This window comes from Cibotium barometz, chromosome 45, assembly GCF_041138505.1.
Source record: "Cibotium barometz isolate CiBa-2024 chromosome 45, ASM4113850v1, whole genome shotgun sequence".
Classification (NCBI taxonomy): domain Eukaryota; kingdom Viridiplantae; phylum Streptophyta; class Polypodiopsida; order Cyatheales; family Cibotiaceae; genus Cibotium; species Cibotium barometz.
Genome location: NC_141090.1, coordinates 15,581,210 through 15,600,330, shown reverse-complemented (window position 1 = coordinate 15,600,330; position 19,121 = coordinate 15,581,210). Strand labels below are relative to the sequence as shown.

Sequence of the window (19,121 nt, the reverse complement as noted above, 5' to 3'; positions counted from 1 at the left end):
TCCCATGCCATGCGGATTGCGATTGGCCAGATACGGGTTTCATCCCACCGCCTCAGAGTGGAGACAAGTAAAGCTGAGCGCATCTTCAGAGCTGGGAAGCTCATACGGAGACCCAAAGAGGAGAGGATCTGCCGACTATGCCACATAGAGGTTGAGACGGAGGAGCATTACATATGCCGCTGCCCAGTATACTATGAGATCCGCGGGAGGTTTCAATGTCTATTTCGTGAGGGATTCGGTCCACTCTCTAGGATCATTGACTTCCAAGACCAGCGTTGCCTGGGCCTCTTCCTGCTTGAGCTCCGCAGACACAAGGACACCTTCTTGAGAGAGCCTCGGCCCCAGCCACCCCGCCCCCTCCCTCGCCAGCCAACCATCACCAGTTTATTCCGGACCCAAGAGGTGGAGGACACCGACATAGTGGATCTTGTGGACCCCCCACGAGCTGCTCTGGACCTACCTCGCCCGAGAGGAGTTACCTCGGACCGAGCCTCTACACTCCAGCGTGCCCAACGCCCTCGACCCCCCCGTCAGCCACGATCACCTAATCAGCTCCAGATCCAGGACATGCTCCGCCGCCATCGAGCTACCTTTCCACGTGACATAGCTGAGGGAGACCTCTCGGCCATACTCATTAGCCCCATGCTTGATATTTTGGAGAGTGGTATACCATCTACTCGGAGCTGATGTTGCTCTCATGTTTCTATGTTCTTAGTATTCCATGATGAGTTTCCATGGACAGTTTTGTATCACCCTAGTGAGATAGCTATGTTTATGTTTTCTTTCTGTTTTATTTTCCATTCCATGATGAGATATGCCATGGACATTATTGTATCACTTTGGTCTCATAGGCCCATTGGGTCTTTCGTAGACGCTTAATATATCTTTCTTTCTTTCTCTCTCTCTCTCTTTTTGCACATATCTTTCTATCTTGTGTGTTATCTTCGTCACAAAAGGTTGCTGAATTCTGTCCATTGAAGAACCGATTCTATTCATCAAGCTTCCGCATGTTACATTGGTATCAAAGCCTTCTTCTTCAAGTGTGAAGATTCAACCAAAAACCCATTAAAAAAAATCGCTTGTATAGTTGGTTTCTAAACTCCGAAGGACCACCCCTTTCGGTGTGACTCGTGTCCCTTGAAGGACAATTGGCTTTTAGCCTCCAGAAGCCTTATGAAGCAGCGTTTGGAAGACCGTTCCAATCACTATTGGCCAAAACCTCATCTTCAGTCCCTAAAGCAACATATTGACAGAGTCTTATAAAGAAATCTTGGAATCGGTCAAAGACAGGCTGGCGGCTGGCTAAAGCGCAGGAGGCCTAGACTTGACATGCCAATAAGGATAGAAGGGATGTGAAATTCTCGGAAGGAGATTGGGTATATCTTTAGATAATGAACCAATGGCTGAAACAAATGGACCATTTCCTATCCAGAGAAAGATCAACGAGATGTTGATGAAGTTGAAGTTACCTACGAGTTGGACCATGCAAGCAAGCCTAAGCCAGCTCTATATAAGTGAGGCATGGGAAAGGGCTCTAGTCATAACCATAGCGTGGGTTTGAGAGGAGGCCAAAGAAACCTTCACTCATGGGCCTTGGGCGCTAGTGCGTGTGTGGGAGCACTCCTAGCCAAGGATACTTGGAGCTTGAACAATGAAGTTGTAACCAACTTCGTGAAGAGTAAAAAAATACCTGCGGGGGCGCCAGAGCGGTTTGGGGCCACTGCTTCTCTTGTGTAAGAGCAATCTAGCTCCCACTGTCTATATTCTCTCTCTTCAAGTTTAAGTGATTTAAACCCTCTTTAAGCGCTTGTGTGTGGTGAAGATTTCGTCTACCGTCCACTTGGTTTATTGAAGGCCGTTTTCATGAGGCTTTTCCCTAGATCTCAAGTGACACTCCAATTCATTACCTTGGATACAACGTTAGTATCGATATTTCCCCGGAGTAGTAGTTAGCCCCTTTTTTTTTTAGCATTCGGAAGATGTCACATGCACTCTGCATTGTAGTGCATGGTGACAAGATGGCTCATCATCATCAATGCAACATTGTACAGTATTAGCACCCTTTAGGATGATATTTGTCGTATGCCGTGACCCCATTGTAATCAACAGTCCAGGATATGTCAGGCACGAGCTACGTAAGTCATTCCTCAGCCTTAGAGAGTCAGTCAGTCAGTCAGTCAAGTCCCTTAACCCACTTGGAGAGAATCATTCATGCATGTAGAGTCAGTAGAAACCTTAGGGTTTGCATTAGAAAGCATTTTGCATATTGCATATCATTCATCCCATATGCACGTAGATCACACAGACCATTGCAAAAGCCTTGAAATATCATCCGGTATTTTTAGGATATTTATTTAGCATTTATCCGGCATTTTTTCCATATTTTCGAGTATTATTTCAGCATTTAATACCATTATTCATCATAAACAAGTCGTGTAGCAAACATGCTACAGTCGGCCAGCTTCACAGCCAACCGACCAGAACTTGTGAGCATATAAATAGGTTTGCTTTTGCACCATTCCATTCATCTATAGACTATCATCAGTGTTTCAGCCATCAGTCTATTGGAGCATCAACGCATGAGCATCTAGGAGCATACAACCAAAACACACCAGCTTGCATTCAACCAAGGAAGAAGCGCTACAGAACCTGCTTTTCAGCCTGGAAGCAGTTTTCAGCATTGCATAACATCAGTGTTTTGTTACAACCCCTTGGGTGAAGGTAACACACATGCATACATTCATTTTCAGCATATATTCACAGCCTAGAACAGTCCCAATCAGCCCCTTCTCTCAGCCTCAGATTTGCAGCCTTCCTACATCCATTGGGAAGAGTGCATAGGCTCAAGATCGGTCATTATTGGTGCTTCTACAGCCGTGTACAGTTCAGCCCAACTCTTGGTCCTCCGAGATCTTGCATTGGCTTATCGTCAGTCCAAACTTCAAAGTCATTCTCTTCAAAATAATAAAAGCAAATACTATACCAATAACGAGATAGGGGGCCCTTCAGTGGGTAATTCGGGACCCAATCTGGTGTATAGTTTCTCTCTCTCTCTCAAAGAGGTAATGGCGAGGTCCTCAAAGAGACATGTGTATTGCTGCTTTGTGGATGGCGAGGTCCTCAAAGAGACATGTGTATTGCTGCTTTGTGGATTTCCGCAAAGCCTTTGACTCCGTCCCTCGATCTCGTCTGATAGGACGCTTGTAGGAGCTCTAGTTCTCACATGAGATGATATGGGATGTGATGGCACTATACGAGGCAGTACTCGGCTGAGTACATGCACCCGGTGGGACCTCAGGAGATATATGTAGCACTATTGGGGTTAAGCAGGGCTGCCCACTCTCACCTACACTCTTTGGCCTATACATTGATGAGATCACAATATTTGTGGATAGTTTCGGAGGTAGAGGTTCACCATTGGCTCAGCCAGTAGTGCCCATATTGCTAAATGCTAACAACATTGTCTTGATCTCAGATTCAGCCGAGGGTTTACAGAAACACTTAAATGCATTGGACAGATTTTTCAAGGAGAGAGACCTTACGGTCAATTTGGGCAAACCCAAGGTTATGGTCTTCAACACATCTTATGTAGTCACCTCACGATTTTCTTTCATATACAGAGATGTCCCAGTGGAGATTGTGCAGAAGTATGTGTATCTAGGAGTCACTTTTACAGGCCCTTTGTTTTGCATGACCACAACTGCCACTGATCGACTTGCGAGGGGGCACGCCAACCTAGCCCGTATGCATAGTTACCAGGAGTTTCAAAAACGCCTAATTTGAAACGGGTTTCAAAAACGTTTCAGAAGTTTCATATTTTTTCGAAACGGCAAAAAAAGTTTCAAACAAAAATACAAAAATATAATTTTTTTTATTATAGAATGTACAATAGTACAAGAAATAAGTGTTTAGGTCGTACTACTTAGCCTATTTATTTCAACAGGCAGAATACTTGAAAAACATGACTCATAAGAAAACACATTGGATTCATTGTTATTAAATGTAAACAATGATTCAATGCTAGAAAACAACACCCATATTCATCTCTCTAGAATCCACATTCCATACATGATACTGGGCAGCCAAGAGTCTGGTACTTCACTTAACACAATGATAAAAAACATCATAATAAAGATAAATCATGATGACTTCACGTAATTTGGTCAGTTACGTGTTTTTCATAGCACCTTTTCTTTTCCTACCAATCGTATAGAAATGTTCCTCCCCTGATTATTTACCCAAGAGTCGTGACAATCACACAAATTCACAATGTCCCACGGTCCACCAAATCCAAAAAAAAGTACATAGATAAATGACTCAAGGGCCCATCATCCTCTCCATCACGCTCATCCTCACTCTCACTACTAGTACCACTGGCTCAGTCCTCCTCAAATGCCTCATCCTCATGATCTGCCGATATCGCACTGGAACTAGTAACTGCTTGGGATCGAGATATAGCTGTAATCTCCTCATACAACATGGAATAGATATCTCTGTCCTCTTGAGGGATGTCGGGGATCTCCTTGCACTTTGTGATATCAATCTTGTCAGGATTGACTTGGCGAGGCTCGATGGGATTCCATTTCTGCTCTATCAATCGCAAGTCGCAATGACAGAACACAACCCTCTCCAACTGTGCAATTGAGAGCCTATTTCTCTTCTTGGTGTGGAAAAGTGCCCATGTACTCCAGTTTCTCTCACAAGGCCCTGAACTACAGTCTTGTGAGAGAACTCTCGTGGCAATGCGTCTCTGCAAATAAAAATCAACACCATTCATCATTGAATAGAAGTATAAGACTGTCAATATTCTTAGACAAGTTATACGCAACTTGCAACTTACCAAATCTGGAGTACCAATGCCATATTTCTCCCACCAAGACACAGGCTCCAACTGTGTGTCCCTCATTTGTATTGTTGGCCGTCCAAACATATGGCTATTGTTCCGATATATGAGAAGCTCATCCTCCAACTTTCTCATAAGTTGCACATCACCACCCACTAGCCTTGAAATGTAAGAGCTCCATCCTGCCTCTAGCTCTTCACTCAAGTACTGCTCCTCACTTCTCCAAAGAGGATGCAAAATGTGTGCAACTGCGTGGATTGGCCTATGAAACCAATCCCAGCGTTGGTTCCGTATCTCCCTACTATCTTGAACTCTGCATATGAGTTCAAAGTTGCAAGTGGAAAAACAAAAAGTAAGCAATGAGCATATACTTCAATCTTCTAAGTTCTATGATCTATCTAACTTCAAGAGAAAGAATAAGAGTTATACCTCTCAAAAGACAATAATGTACAAGCATCGAGGGCTTCTCCAATCTTGTCCATGAACTCATAGAGGATCCCAATGGTACTCCCTTCCATGTCCGTGAGACAAAGGACACTATACATGGGATTGAGTGTCTTGACAAGTGCCTGCGCATCATTCCACCAAGTCTCCCTCATGACCATACGAGCAAATGAAACTGACTTTGGTGCATCTTTGTCATCCCATGTTGCCTACTCACGACATACCAATGTGCGCATTAGGCCATGGCGCACCCTCAGGAGCCTCTCCACCACAATGAACATGTAGGCAAAGCTGGTTTTGGATGGCTTCAAGAGCTCTAGATTAGAATTGGCTCTATACATGCTCAGCACTTTCGGCCTTCTGGTGACAAAGTTCACCATACTAGAGGCTACAGAAAAAATGTTCCTCACCCAATCCAACTTTCCCACATCTTCTATCATCAAATCAAGCCTATGTGTGAACCGGCCTCGGTCTTCGGACAAAACCAAAGGACGGTGCAAAAACAAACACACAAAACACTTCAACACCTTTGAGGACCAAGAAAAGGAAAACAAACATGGGGAGCTAGAGTGCTCCTGCAAACAGTACACAGACACTGATTGGCCCCAAAACGCAGTGGCGCCCCTTGCGGTATTTCTTTAATTAATTATAAGAGAGCTTTGACTACAATAAGGCTGGAAACTCATCCGTTCACAGTAGAACTCCTGAAGCCCTGCATCATGGCTTCATATCCACTCGGCGTCCACAAACAAGTCCAGCCATTGTTCACATCAAAAGACTCTTTCATATGAGTCGTGCATACAGAAGCGTTCTCCCATGATCAGGCCTGCCACAACCATCCATAGCCTCACCCTATGAACAGCATCACACCCTGACACGTCCATTGCTTCTGCATCACGACGACTCCTCCAAACTGTTTCCCGAAAGAGAACTCGCATCACAGCAAAGCATACCATATAGTCGACACACCTGTACCAACCCTCCCTGCCTTCCAAGGGTACTATCCATCTCAGTCATGGATTCCCGAACCTCTGTCCAATCAACAGCAAGGCTGTACCAAACATGTCCATTCCTGTACCCTCTGCCTGTATGTGACCTATCTCCAGGAGAAACCCAAAAACATGTTTCCACATGAAACAAAGACCTGTTTCAGCAAACATCGGGTGACCTGTTTTCCCATCAAACATTTGGTCTGGCCCAGCATGAAACCCATGTCCTTTTTCCACGTGAAAACATTCTCGGCACATACTCAAATGTAGTGCCAACACAACACACAAACAAAAGAGAGAACTCTTACTGAATACTTTACCCAAGTAGCCTTAAGAGGCTCCATCTCTGTCTCAACTACTAGCTTCTCTCTCCGAAGCTCTATAATACATAAGGCCTCATATGAGGGCCCATCCCACTCACAACCTATGCATGAGATTGCTCTAATTCTTGTCCTCCATCGAGGAGTCCGCAAAATATTGAAGGACAATGCACAATGCACAAAAAGCTTGGTTATCTCGCTTGTTGCCTCCTTCATGGCAGCCTTTTGGAACCCTGCCTTCACATGCCCTTTCTTCAACAAAGGTAAAGCTGTCCTCTTTGCTCGAGGTTGTGAACTAGAGCTACCCCCAACAATAAAAGTCCCATGATACTCGCTTTGCATGTCACCTACTATAGAATCTTGCTCTTCCACAGTCATGGCAACCTCTCTTAAATGCTCAGGATCCACGATCTCCTCAACAGGAAGGCCTACTTCCTTAGCCTTCCAAGCCTCAAGGCTTTCATAAATGTGCCTTGGTACCGCCTTACAAGGTCCCACCCCATGGCCCTTTGTATGTGTGAAGGGTGCCTTCAACCGTGTAATGCTGCCAGGATGCACTTCTGCACTAAAATTGCACCTCCATTTTCCTGAGCCTGAGCCTACATACTTGCTCTCCCATGTGACATTGCTTCCACAAGGGATCCTCTGCGCGAGGCATCTTGCAAAGTTGCAAGCAGCAAGTCGAAACGTGTGTGGCTGTGAAAGTACACGAAGTACACGTTGAATATGTGATAAGATGTTTTTTTTTGTTGGATAGATAAAAAACGCGTTTCAAATAATGAAACGTTTCAGTCCGTTTCAAATGGACTGAAATGGGGCGCATATGGGCATATGCTGCGCGCCCCTTGGCCCGGCTCCAGTGGGACCCTGGCGAGTACAAGTGGCATGATCCTTATGCGTCCCCCGAGGCCACAGAGATCACAGAGGCCACAGAGATCACCTTTTTCCAGTACACTGTTCGGTTGGGGAGGCATATTTTGACTGCGAGGAGGATCGTCTCTCGAGCTGCATTGGGGCATTGGCGGCTATAGGGACTCTCACAGGAGTTCCTGGAGGATTTTTGGACCAGGCTCTGGGCTAGCAGACAGGCACGCAGGATCTCGGCTTTCCAATGGCTGGTTGTCCACAAGGGCTCTGCAGTTGGCACCTGTGTCTACAGTGGCCTTCCGCCGGCCTGCGTCCGATGCGGCCACCCATTGGAGACACAGCGACATTGCCTATGGGACTGTCCACAGGCGCAGCAGATTTGGCTGAGGATTCTGCGCATTTTGGCCCCCCTCTCTCCAGAGGGAATGTATACGTGGGGAGCCGCTGCTTGGTCGACTTCGTCAGGGCTAGCTATGGGATACGAGACGGAGCAGGCCAGCCAGGCCATCAGATTCATTGGGGGCCAGCCTCGCCTTGTTCCTTCACCGGATTTCTCGACAACCGGCTGGACACAGGAGAGGGATTTACGATGGGAGCTCCTCAGCACCCTCACCATATGGTTCACCTGGAGAGCCCGTTGTTTCAGGGCTTTTGAGGGGAGACTGGAGCCACCAGCAAAGACTGTTCGGGCTATCTGGCAGGAGTTGATTCACACCCTGCGAGGACAGTATGACCGCATTCGGGGCGACTCGGATCGAGCGATCTTGCGACGCCAGGCTTTCCACACCACTTGGCGCAGCGGCCCTTTCTATACTCTACACGCGGGTACCCCCGCTGGCACTACAGGCCACCTGTTTGGATTTTCTCCCCTCCTATTGTATGATATAGCCTCTCAGTTTATTTGTACTTTTCTGCACCTAGGGAGAGTCTCCCTAGCTGCCTTGATTGGTCTCTGCTCTGCCTTCTTATGAGCAGGAGAGGGTTTGTAGTCCATTGGGCTTTTTTATAACTAATGAAAGGATCTTTTCATGGAAAAAAAAAATGGACTGAAATGGGTTTCATTGCTACTAGGCCCGTATGGAGAGAGAATGTTTCCAGGCACATTTCCAAGAACCCCACACTAACTGCTGGCTCTTTGATACTCTAGTATGACCAGCGGCTATGTATGGTGCAGCCCTTTGGGGGCCAAGCCTAGGGAAGGATCACTGGAGGAGCATAGAGAGGCTACAGGTGATGATGTTGTCACGCATGATCAAGAGTAAGCCATCTGTACCACATGACATTCTACATGTAGAATGTCATGTGGTACAGATGGGTTGGGTTTCATTGCTACTATGCCCGTATGGAGAGAGAATGTTTCCAGGCACATTTCCAAGAACCCCACACTAACTGCTGGCTCTTTGATACTCTAGTATGACCAGCGGCTATGTATGGTGCAGCCCTTTGGGGGCTAGGCCTAGGGAAGGATCACTGGAGGAGCATAGAGAGGCTACAGGTGATGATGTTGTCACGCATGATTAAGAGTAAGCCATCTGTAACACATGACATTCTACATGTAGAGTTTGGGGTGGCCCCACTGGTTACAGATGCCCTTTTTCAGACTCACTTCTATTCAACATGTATACACGCTTGACAGAGATTGCCTCCCACGACTAGCACTAGAGTCCTCCATGCAATTATACGGCAAGAGGGAGAGGGAGACGAGCTGGACTGCCCTCCTCCTCAGAGACACGGCCACCACCATTACCGACACATGCATGGTACTCTGAGGTAGTCGAAGTGAGGATTGTTGACAGGGACATCCCCAAGACTGCCTTCCGTATGGAACAGGCTCACTATGAATTTGTGGTCATGCCTTTCAGCTTGACGAACGTCCCAACCACATTCAACCGCATGATGATGCGTGTTTTCAAGGACTTGATTGGACAGTGTGTTCATATTTTTGGATGACATACTAGTATTTTCAGCTACAGTTGAGCAACATGACATTGATGTGGAGAAAGTCTTGAAGTTGCTGGAAAGCAACGAGCTCTATGTCAATGAGAAGAAATCAAAATTTTATTTGTTCGAGGCTCACTACCTTGGATACATAATCAATGCTAAGGACATCCGACTTGATTCGACCAAGGTGGCCAAGATTGTCAATTGGGAAATACCACAGACCGCATTTGACATTAAATCCTTTGGGGTATATGCCAAGCATACTCCACCCACATAGACAGATTCTCGACCTCTCGACGGATCTCACCGATCTGCTAAAGGGTGTCAAGACTAGAAGGCAATGGATCAGAATGACTCCACGAGTGTTGGAAGGCATTCAAGAACCTCAAGGTGTCTTTGTTAGAAGCATCGTGTCTAGCGCTTGCCTCGTGAGATGAGCCATTCCAAGTAATCACCAATGCGAGTAACATCATGATTGGAGGTGTGTTACAAAAGAATGGCCATCCAGTATCTTACATGTCTCATAAGTTACTGCCCGCAGAAAAGAATTACTCGGTCTACGATCGGGGACTCCTACCAATTATTCAGGCCTTCAAACATTGGAAGCATTTCCTTATGGCCGTAAATTTGAAGTTTGCCGCTGACCATCAGGCATTACGCTAGATTCAGACAATGCCAAGTGCATAGTGGAGTGACCGTCAACACCGCTGGAGCCAAATCTTCCAACAATTTGGTGGTATGATTGAGGAGGCATTGGATGCTACAAGACCATGCCACTTTTTGATACAAGATGGTTGGCTTTTCAACAAAGGCTGACTTTGTGTCATGAAGTCCATCAAGGCAACTCTTCTCCATGATGCTCATGACACCATCATTGGTGCATGAATTCGACTCTGGAGAAGTCAGAAAGGCAATATTATTGGCCAAGAATGAGGCGCGATGTGTTCACTCATGTACAACACTGTGACATTTGTCAGAAAGTGAAAGTTTCTCATGTGAAGAAGATAGGGTTGTTACAGCCTTTACCGATTCCCGAAGGACCTTTCCAAGATATATCAATGGACTCTTCCGGACAATCACATACATTCACAGGATCAGTGCCATGCCCCCCTGGAGACTCTCGAGGCTTGCCCAGCACTCCTCCCAGCAACTTAGCAGCAGATGGGCACAAGTCACAATATAGCCGAGTATGCACCTGGTGCACGAGGCAGGGACTCAGGATGGATCCCCTCCCCCCACTCCAATATGACCCGGACTCCCCATTCATCAAGCTCTCTCAAGATGATAAGAACCGGGTGATCAGATATGATTTATTGGGACTATACATATAGGATACCTGGATCACAACACATGAGCCACTCTCACACAAACGGCAATACTACATGGATACTTTCATGAGGCTTACAGAGGATGGTTTCATTTTGAGGGCCGGATATCTTGACATGTACATGTCACATGCCATTAGGCACTAATCGCAATCAATCAATTCATAAACACGCTTCTGAAAGCACCCATGTTACATCAAGACTGTAAATTTGATTTTCAACAAATTTTAGGGTTGTACTAGCATTGTTTTGACATATACGGACTAGCCCATATCAAGGTGCAAAATCTAAAAGACAGCAATTTGGATTCGAAACGATTATTTTCAAGTGTTTTTCACTTTTTTTGGCTTCTCGAATTAATTCAGGACTGTGGACAGCTTATATAATAAGCCAAACAAACCTTGGCACTTCTTTAATGATTATGTTAAGCATACTCTAGGCATAGATTAAAAAAAGTCATGAGATCGACTTAAGCAACCAGTAAAGAGAAATGCATACTTTTCTTATAGTCTCTAAATGAAAAGGTTCAAAGATCTACTTCCTTTTTTATGAGCTTAATCCTATTTACAAGGTATTAAGAGCTTCGTCCTAATTTTTGAAATTTCTTTCTTTTCGCATCATGTATGCATTTGGGAAGTGATGTTATCATGGCCACTCTGTTGGACATTGAAGATAGGTTTCCATGAATTTACAAGACACCCATGTGGACATATTCCATGTTGGTGGCATCTTTGGATCATCTATGTATTTGTGGATATTTTGAGAGATTGTCATTGATAGCTGTAATATGTGCAATTAATGCACTCAATTAATCATTGAATTAGCTTATTAAGGTTTTCTGTTGCATACCTGTGTAATTAGAACAATAGGTTTTCAATTGCATACCTGTGTAATTAGGACAATAGATTTATAAAAAAAGATTTCATTTTTGCTTGTGCTTTCATATTTGCTTTCGCGCTACCTTTTGAGTCTTCACGCGTCAAAATCAAGCTAGACCAAACTCAAAACAATCCTCTCTCATTTGACAATGATATCTTTAATGACTTCCACTTCCATTGATGCATACTATCGCATACGTCCCCTAAGTCATGTCTAACACCCCATCAGCTAAGCCTTGTGGAAGCAATTCAATTAACACAATCAAATCGAAGTTTAGATCACATACACAACAAAAAACTAAACGAACAGCCAAACAACGCCAGCACACACATCCCCTCCCCTTTCCCCCCTTACAGTGTATTTAGTTTACTAATATAAGAATGAGGCAACAGCTTTTGAGGGGTGTGCTAAAAGTCACTTAAGGTGTTCATACTTGGTTGAAAAGGTGCCCAACCCTAGGCCCCTTGGCTATGCTGACCTACACATGCTTAGGATACCCAAACTGGTCCAAAACTGCCCCAAACTTGTCCATTTATGCTCCATGCTAATTTACTAATGATTTTGCCATGGTGCAAGAATCCCACATTTCCAACAGTGTCCAATGTTGGGTCTCATGTGTGTGTTCCCTCATGTGTGTGAACCCCTATTTGTGTGTTCGTATGTGTGGTGTGAACAGCCCCTAAAAGGGTTAGTGTGCTAGTAGTGTGTGAACACTCTCTTATGTGGATAGGATAAGTGTGCCATGTGGCATACACTTATTAGTATGTGTTATTTGTATGGGTCAAAAGATAAGGCTGCAAGCCTATAAAAACATTGTACTTGGTAAGTGAACATAACTTCAATCATATCAATCAATCTATCATTGAGCCGTGCAATACTCTCTACAGTTCAGCATTCTCCCTCTCTCTCGAGTCTCCCCTAATCACACACACACGCACACCATGGATATCTTCCATCCACCTTAGCTTTGGTTTTCCTATTCAAACCCTAGTGTCTTCAATTGGGTACCAGAGTTAAGGTTAGCCATTTTAGGGTTTCTCGGATATTAGGGTTCACAGCTCGTCATCAACTACGCCATCTCACTAGTCGTCAACTGATGTCAGCCTGTGCGCAAATCTGCTGTCAGGGCACTGCCCCTCAACTCTGTCAGCTGTGACCTCTGATCTAAATGGCAACTGCCACCTGTGCATCTCTGTCACATGTCACCTCAGCCGCGTACCTTCAACACCCACCATTCGAAACATCTCCCATTGTCGTCTTTGACCTGCATCACCTGTGCAGCACAACCAGCACCGACTGCTCCACCTGCGCATGTGCCTCCCATTCGTCTTCAGCACCGCCACTACCTGCCACCTGAGCTGAGTGTCACCCACATCATCCCTAGCTGCCAAGTCAGCAACTCCCACCTGCTGACGACCAAAGCCCACTGCTGCTCAACCTGTTGCCTATCTGCAAGCGCCTCCTGCCACCTCCTCTATACTTGCAGCACCACATCAACATCAGATCAGCAACAAATTGGGAGATTGTTTTTGACTTTGCAAACATTGGTAAAATCAATTTGGGGCTTTGGTCTCCTGCATAAAATAGGAGCCATGCCAGCAGCATCATTGGCATGGAAACGCCACCAGAAGAGACTGCTCTTCACCAATACATGTTCGAGGGGAAGTTTTTAATACTTTCAAAAAATATCTATTTCCTATTTTATGTTTAAATTCAAGGTTCTCTACGTGGGAAGTCCCCCAAAATATGAGTTAAATAATCTTGTGTGTTTTTTCTCTGTATGTGTTTTCTTTGTAATGCCTTGTTTCTATAAAAGGCCTCATTCCCTTGTTTAAGTCGGGGAGGGGGGGGGGGGGGGGGGTGGCCATAGCTGATGTAGACTGCCATGTGTGGTCAAGCTCTCATATCAAGCGTGACATGAGTTTCAAGTGTTGGCATCATTGTGTTCTTTCGTATCACATGATTGCAATCTTGAGCCCAAATCACCATGGCTATTGAAGGTTTCTGAAACAACACCCACTATTGCTCCGAAGGGGGATTTGTTGGGATTCGGAGTCTCATGTGTGTGAAACCCTGCTTGTGTGTCCGTATGTGTGTGAACAGCCAAAAGGGATAGTGTGCTAGTGGTGTATGAACACATTCTTATGGGTGGATAGGATAAGTGTGCCATGTGGCATGCACTTATTAGTATGTGTTATTTGCATGCAAAAGAAAAGGCTGCAAGCCTACAAAAGCATTGTACTTGGTAAGTGAACATCACTTCAAGCATTGTTCTTGGTAAGTGAACATCACTTCAATCATATCAATCAATCTATCATTGAGTCGTGCAATATTTTCTCTCCAGTTCAGCGTTCTCTCTCTCTCTCTCTCTCTCTCTCTCTCTCTCTCTCTCTCTCTCTCTCTCCATCCAACTTAGCTTAGGTTCTCCTGTGTAAACCCTAATGTCTTCATCCAACACTCGTCTTCATTGCCAGCTTGATCATTTGTGCCTCTCGGCGGCTGTAACTTGTTATTGCTGTGCACCTACAGCTACCTTGTGTGCAAACCCTAAGCTACACTCACCATGCTGGCCCAACCAGGAGAACACAAGATGGATTTCCCCATCACTTTTGCCAATCGCATCCCTTCTGTAATGGTTCACAAAGTTCTAAACCCTACGTGCCATATTTTACCCTGGACAAGGGCAACTCTTTGAGAATCTCTGATGGCTGCGGCTGATAGCTACATGGGAAGAGAACAAAAATTGTGGCTGGACCTCTGTATAGTGCACACATTTGACTGTATTCTTACAAACTACAGTGCATAGCACCTGTGGCAAACAGCAGAACTAGAGGACTACGTGTGAGGCTCCATTCCTGGCTATGTGTCTGCTTGTGGGCATACGAAGAGGGCCTCAGAATTAATATGAGAGCGCTCTAGAAAGGACTATGCCGGACGAGGAAGAGCTCCACAAAGGGCTACGTATGTAGAGATAGCACAGGAGAGCTCCAGAGAGGGCTATGTGTGAAGATAACAGGGGAGAGCTCCAGAATAAGCTGTGTGTAAAATGGGAGAGATCCAGAACGGGCTACGTGTACAGGCATCAAATAATGCTCGTCTTCAAAAGAAGGCAAGAAGCTTGCTATTGTGCAAAATTTCAGGCATAGTAGTGGTAAAGCATTGCTAACATATATACTTCACTCAATATATGAGAGGTTTTGTATTCTTTCATTTATTAACTCGTTATTTTACTTTCATCATGTTTTCCTAGACACTCTATTTTGGCAAGGCAGACATTTGTAGGGAAAGCAAGATGTTATAAGGCTTCCTTCCATACGTGAGGAAGATTGGATTGTCCCTAAGTTGTTATAAGGCTTGCTCCTTACATAAGGGGAAGAACACAAGCTCCAACGGTTGGGAAGAGCCTTATTCTTGCAGAAAGACAAAGTTACAAGACGCATTTCAGCCGAGGACACCTGCTTTAGAAAGCGGAGGAGATATGTCACACATGCATCAATGCTCAGATACATGTGCCGAGACAACCAGAGGAGTGTTTTCTCCTGGAAAATCCGGCTAGTGACAACCTCGTCAATGCCCAGTTCAAATCCACAACTGGCACACACATCAATGTCCCGAGCTAAACCTTGTCAACAAACATAGAAACAACTTTGTATTCCTACTTACATTTATTTAATGATCATTGACTTTTGAGGCAAGAAAATTATGATACAATAAATAAATGAAATTTATTTATACATGGCAAATGTGAATGTTTTCTGCACATCCTGCACATATAAGCAACATCTAAAGTACAAATAAAAACAGAGCATCATGCACACCCAAGCAGCCCGTGAAGTACTAAAAAACACAGACAAGCAACATTCAATGACGATCACAAAAATTGCAAAATGCACTACATAAATTGTGTTTAAAAGTGTAATGAATGAGAGCTTTTGTGCCTCTACAGAGCGCAAAAGGACAACTCCATTCAGCTCAAAGCAATGGTCAATCTTGCCCATGACAAAAAAGCCATGCATCTTGTAGAATTTAAACTGCCATTTTTTAAGAAATGGCTGGTAGAAAAGAAAAGTACCAGGTGAAATCACTGGAGAAGTTGACTGCATTGAGTCAATCTTGAGTGCTACATCTGGAGATGATGACAAGGTTTCCATGCCAAGTTTATTTCCTGACGATAGGTCCATTAGAATCAATGGAGGGGCTGAAAGAGAGAGTTCCACTGAACATGACTGATCTGCATTCTGACTGCGAGTAGATTCTGTAGCACTTGTAAGCATGTGGCCATGGTCCAAAACATGCTCTCCAAAGAGCGATGAAGCATTTTCAGCATTACTCCCTTCTTCCTCAAATTTGCAATTACCAGTACTGTTCTTTCTAATACAAGAGCTTAGTATGGATTCCTGGTCACATCTAGCTAAGCTGCTGTTACAATTCAAGTCTCCCTGAGATCCATCCGCAGACCTAGAGAATGTACTTTCCAGGCCGGCCTTAAACTTCTCTTCAGAATCTGTGGCAGGTACCAAATCCTCCACCAATTTCTGAAGTGACTTCTCCCTTTGCACATCAGAGGATGGCTCATCATTTACTTCACATTTCTCTGAGATATGGATTCTGTTTCTAGCCTTGTTAGGATTAGAATCTGAAGAGGTGTTGCTGCCTGAACTAGAACTTTCAATCAACTTGTCAGTAAGAACTTGATCTCTCCAATCATTTTGTCTGCTTCTTTCATCCAAAGGTGATGAAGATGATGGACGGCAGGCAGCTGATGATGAGGGTGGAGAAGCTGGTGAGGAGGGTCGAGAAGCTGAAGAAGAAGAAGAACTTTGTTTCCCATTAGCTTCTTTTGTATGACCATGCTTGTTGCCCATGAAAACGTGGGTGAAGAAACCACAGGTAAGCCCCAAAAAAGGCTACTGTAGGTTTGAAAGTTCTGTGCATGGGCTCAGGCGCATGGCTTAGGGTTGATGATGCATGGAGTATGTACAGTATCTATCAACATAGCTTAGGGTTGATGCAATTTCTGCATATCCAGTAAAGGGGTATTGTTTGCATGATAGTTTAGTGACATAGCTTAGGGTTGGCTTATGATTAATTATTTTGTTTAACAGATAAATCAATGATATGGATTAGAGTTTCTTTATATATCCCATAAATCAATGGCTTCCTTAAAACCTGACCTTCAAAATTGTGCAATACAATGATCTGCAGGATGGGAAAGGCGCCATCTTAGCTTCCATTTCAGTTTAGTTGATTCAAAACAAAACCCAAACCGGAAAAACGGCTTTTAAGAGCCGAATTGAAAAAACACATGGGGTTTCCTGAGAAATACTCACCCTTTCAAGACGATGCACGTTTCGGAGAAGCAACACAGATCAACAATTTAGGGTTTCAAGCTTCCGAGATTAGGGCTTTGAGGCGTGCTCTGAATAACAACATTTCGAAATTGCGCCCTTCAAGAGTTTGGCGATGGATTACTGACGTGCAGACGATGAAATAAGGGTTTCAGTGGGCAGAGCGCGCGCGCGCATAATCGCAGAAAGAAACTAGAGAGATGGCGATGAGAAGAAACACGAAACAAAACAAACATTTCTGCACAAAAAGGCGGGCGAGGGAAGGAAGGGGCCCTGATGACACGTGGCGAGAGAGCACCAAGCCCCGTGTGAATCATCTCTAACGGTAGGACCCCACACACACAAAATTAAAATTATTTTTTTGCAAAAATCAAATCCCTTTCAATCAAGAGCAGGTCAATTTCCAACCATGGGTTAAAAATCTACCAAGTGCTAGTTTTTTCAAGCAATCTTATATAATCATGCAAAATCAATCCCTCAAAATTAAGACAAGGTAGATTTCCCGACCATAACTTCTCAATTTTAGCTCTAAAAAATTTATGCCGAAACCCAGTTTTTTGCGTAATGTCTCACAAACCAAAAAAGTGTGTGTGAGTAAATCATCGCGATTGAAAAAAGAAACACATACAGCATGTTTTGTGGATAGTGGCCTTTTACAATCAACTTCGTCCCCATCCTACACGTGCTTTGGACTATTGGATTTGGTATCTCATCATTTCACTATTGTTTGAGTGCCTCCCCTCCCCCCCAAAAAAAACAAAAAACAAAAAAAAAACCTGCATAGACTCCTTGGTGTTGGGAGCAGTGAACTTACTACTAGGAACTCTTCTCGAGCCATTAACTTACTACGAACTCTTCTCAAAAAAGTCAGCTTCGCCCTCGACACATTAGGTTTTATCCTTACTAGCTCAACAACAGCAATGATTTTTCCCATCAACACAAGTATGAACCTTGTTTTAAGCAAGTAACTCGACGCGTGCATGCAACATTGGTCAACTTTGATCCCAAAAAAAACGAGTTTCCTCCTTCACAAGACACTACCATTCTTCTTCCAAGCAAACGCATTGATTGCATGTCTTCAAAATGTATAGAAGTTTGAGATGACTTCCTTCAAAAAACAAAAGATTTTGTCAATTCTCTTGGTTTGACTCCCCACTTTAAGTGCACTCCCATTTTGCAATGATGAGTTATTGTTTGGTATGATTTTCTTGTTAGCTTAGACTATTATAGGATCTTTGCATGTGAATGCAATAAGTGTTTTTGATGTCACGTGCTTATGTGTTGTATGAGCATGCAAAAGTTATGGCATATAAAAATGGAATGATGGGCTAGCCTCTACATAAGTACCTAGTACTAAAAGCAACCTATGCCACATGCAGCGCAAAACACACATGGAATGATGGACTAACCTTTACATAAGTACCTAGTACTAAAAGCAACCTATGCCACATGCACAAAACACACAAGAGATTTGCCTTGATTGGGATGCTTCATATAGCATGCCCTTATGTCCAAATGGTAAAACATACGAGATAAAAAAGCTCTATGGCACATGAATGAAAGAAAATCTTGGTGGCATTTAATGGAATTTTTGGTGTCACTTTACAAAAGTGATAAGTCACATAAATAACCTTTTTCCTTGGAAAACCTTTGATGGAATCTTGGTCCAAATGGTGAAACATACAAGATTAAAAAAAGCTCTATGGCACATGAAGGAAATAAAATCTTGGTGGCATTTGATGGATTTTTTGGTGTCCCATTACAAAAGTGATAATTCACATAAATAACCTTGTTTCTTGGAAAACCCATCACTATCACTTGCATGCAAAGGTCAATGAAAAATCCTATTTATGCATTATTGTGGAAGCACACATACCCTCTTCTATAAGTATAAGCGGTAATAAAGACTTAAAGTCTAACTAAAAACAAGGTATAGTTGCTCATGAGAAGTGTCACAAGTGTATGATTGCAAGATTAACAAACAAGCGAAGGGACTTGATTTAATCTTCAGTAAACACAAAAATGGAATTTCCCCCCTTTAAGATTTCCATTGACACTTGCAAGAAAGCAACCTTACACACACACACACACACACACACATATATATATATATACATATATATATATATATATATATATATATATAGAGAGAGAGAGAGAGAGAG

The 19,121-nt window shown here is 43.8% G+C and overlaps 2 protein-coding genes across 2 annotated transcripts in view; both read right to left on the bottom strand.

The window, feature by feature from the left end:
- LOC147612481 (sterol 3-beta-glucosyltransferase UGT80A2-like) overlaps window positions 1-17,186 on the bottom strand; it is a 96,399-nt gene extending 79,213 nt beyond the window's left edge. The window contains exons 1-2 of the mRNA XM_086783111.1: window positions 16,939-17,186; window positions 15,681-16,807 (exon numbers count right to left, since the gene is read on the bottom strand). Coding sequence (XP_086639237.1) covers window positions 15,681-16,473 — 793 coding nt within the window. The 5' untranslated portion in view covers window positions 16,474-16,807; window positions 16,939-17,186. The remainder of the gene's footprint in view (window positions 1-15,680; window positions 16,808-16,938) is intronic.
- Window positions 4,155-5,407, bottom strand: LOC147612482 (uncharacterized). The gene is made up of 2 exons (XM_086782801.1): window positions 4,841-5,407; window positions 4,155-4,750 (listed from the first exon to the last, which is right to left on the bottom strand). The coding sequence occupies exons 1-2, from the start codon at window positions 4,976-4,978 to the stop codon at window positions 4,379-4,381; spliced, it is 510 nt and encodes a 169-aa protein (XP_086638927.1). The 5' UTR covers window positions 4,979-5,407; the 3' UTR covers window positions 4,155-4,378.
- Window positions 17,187-19,121: the final 1,935 nt, after the last annotated feature.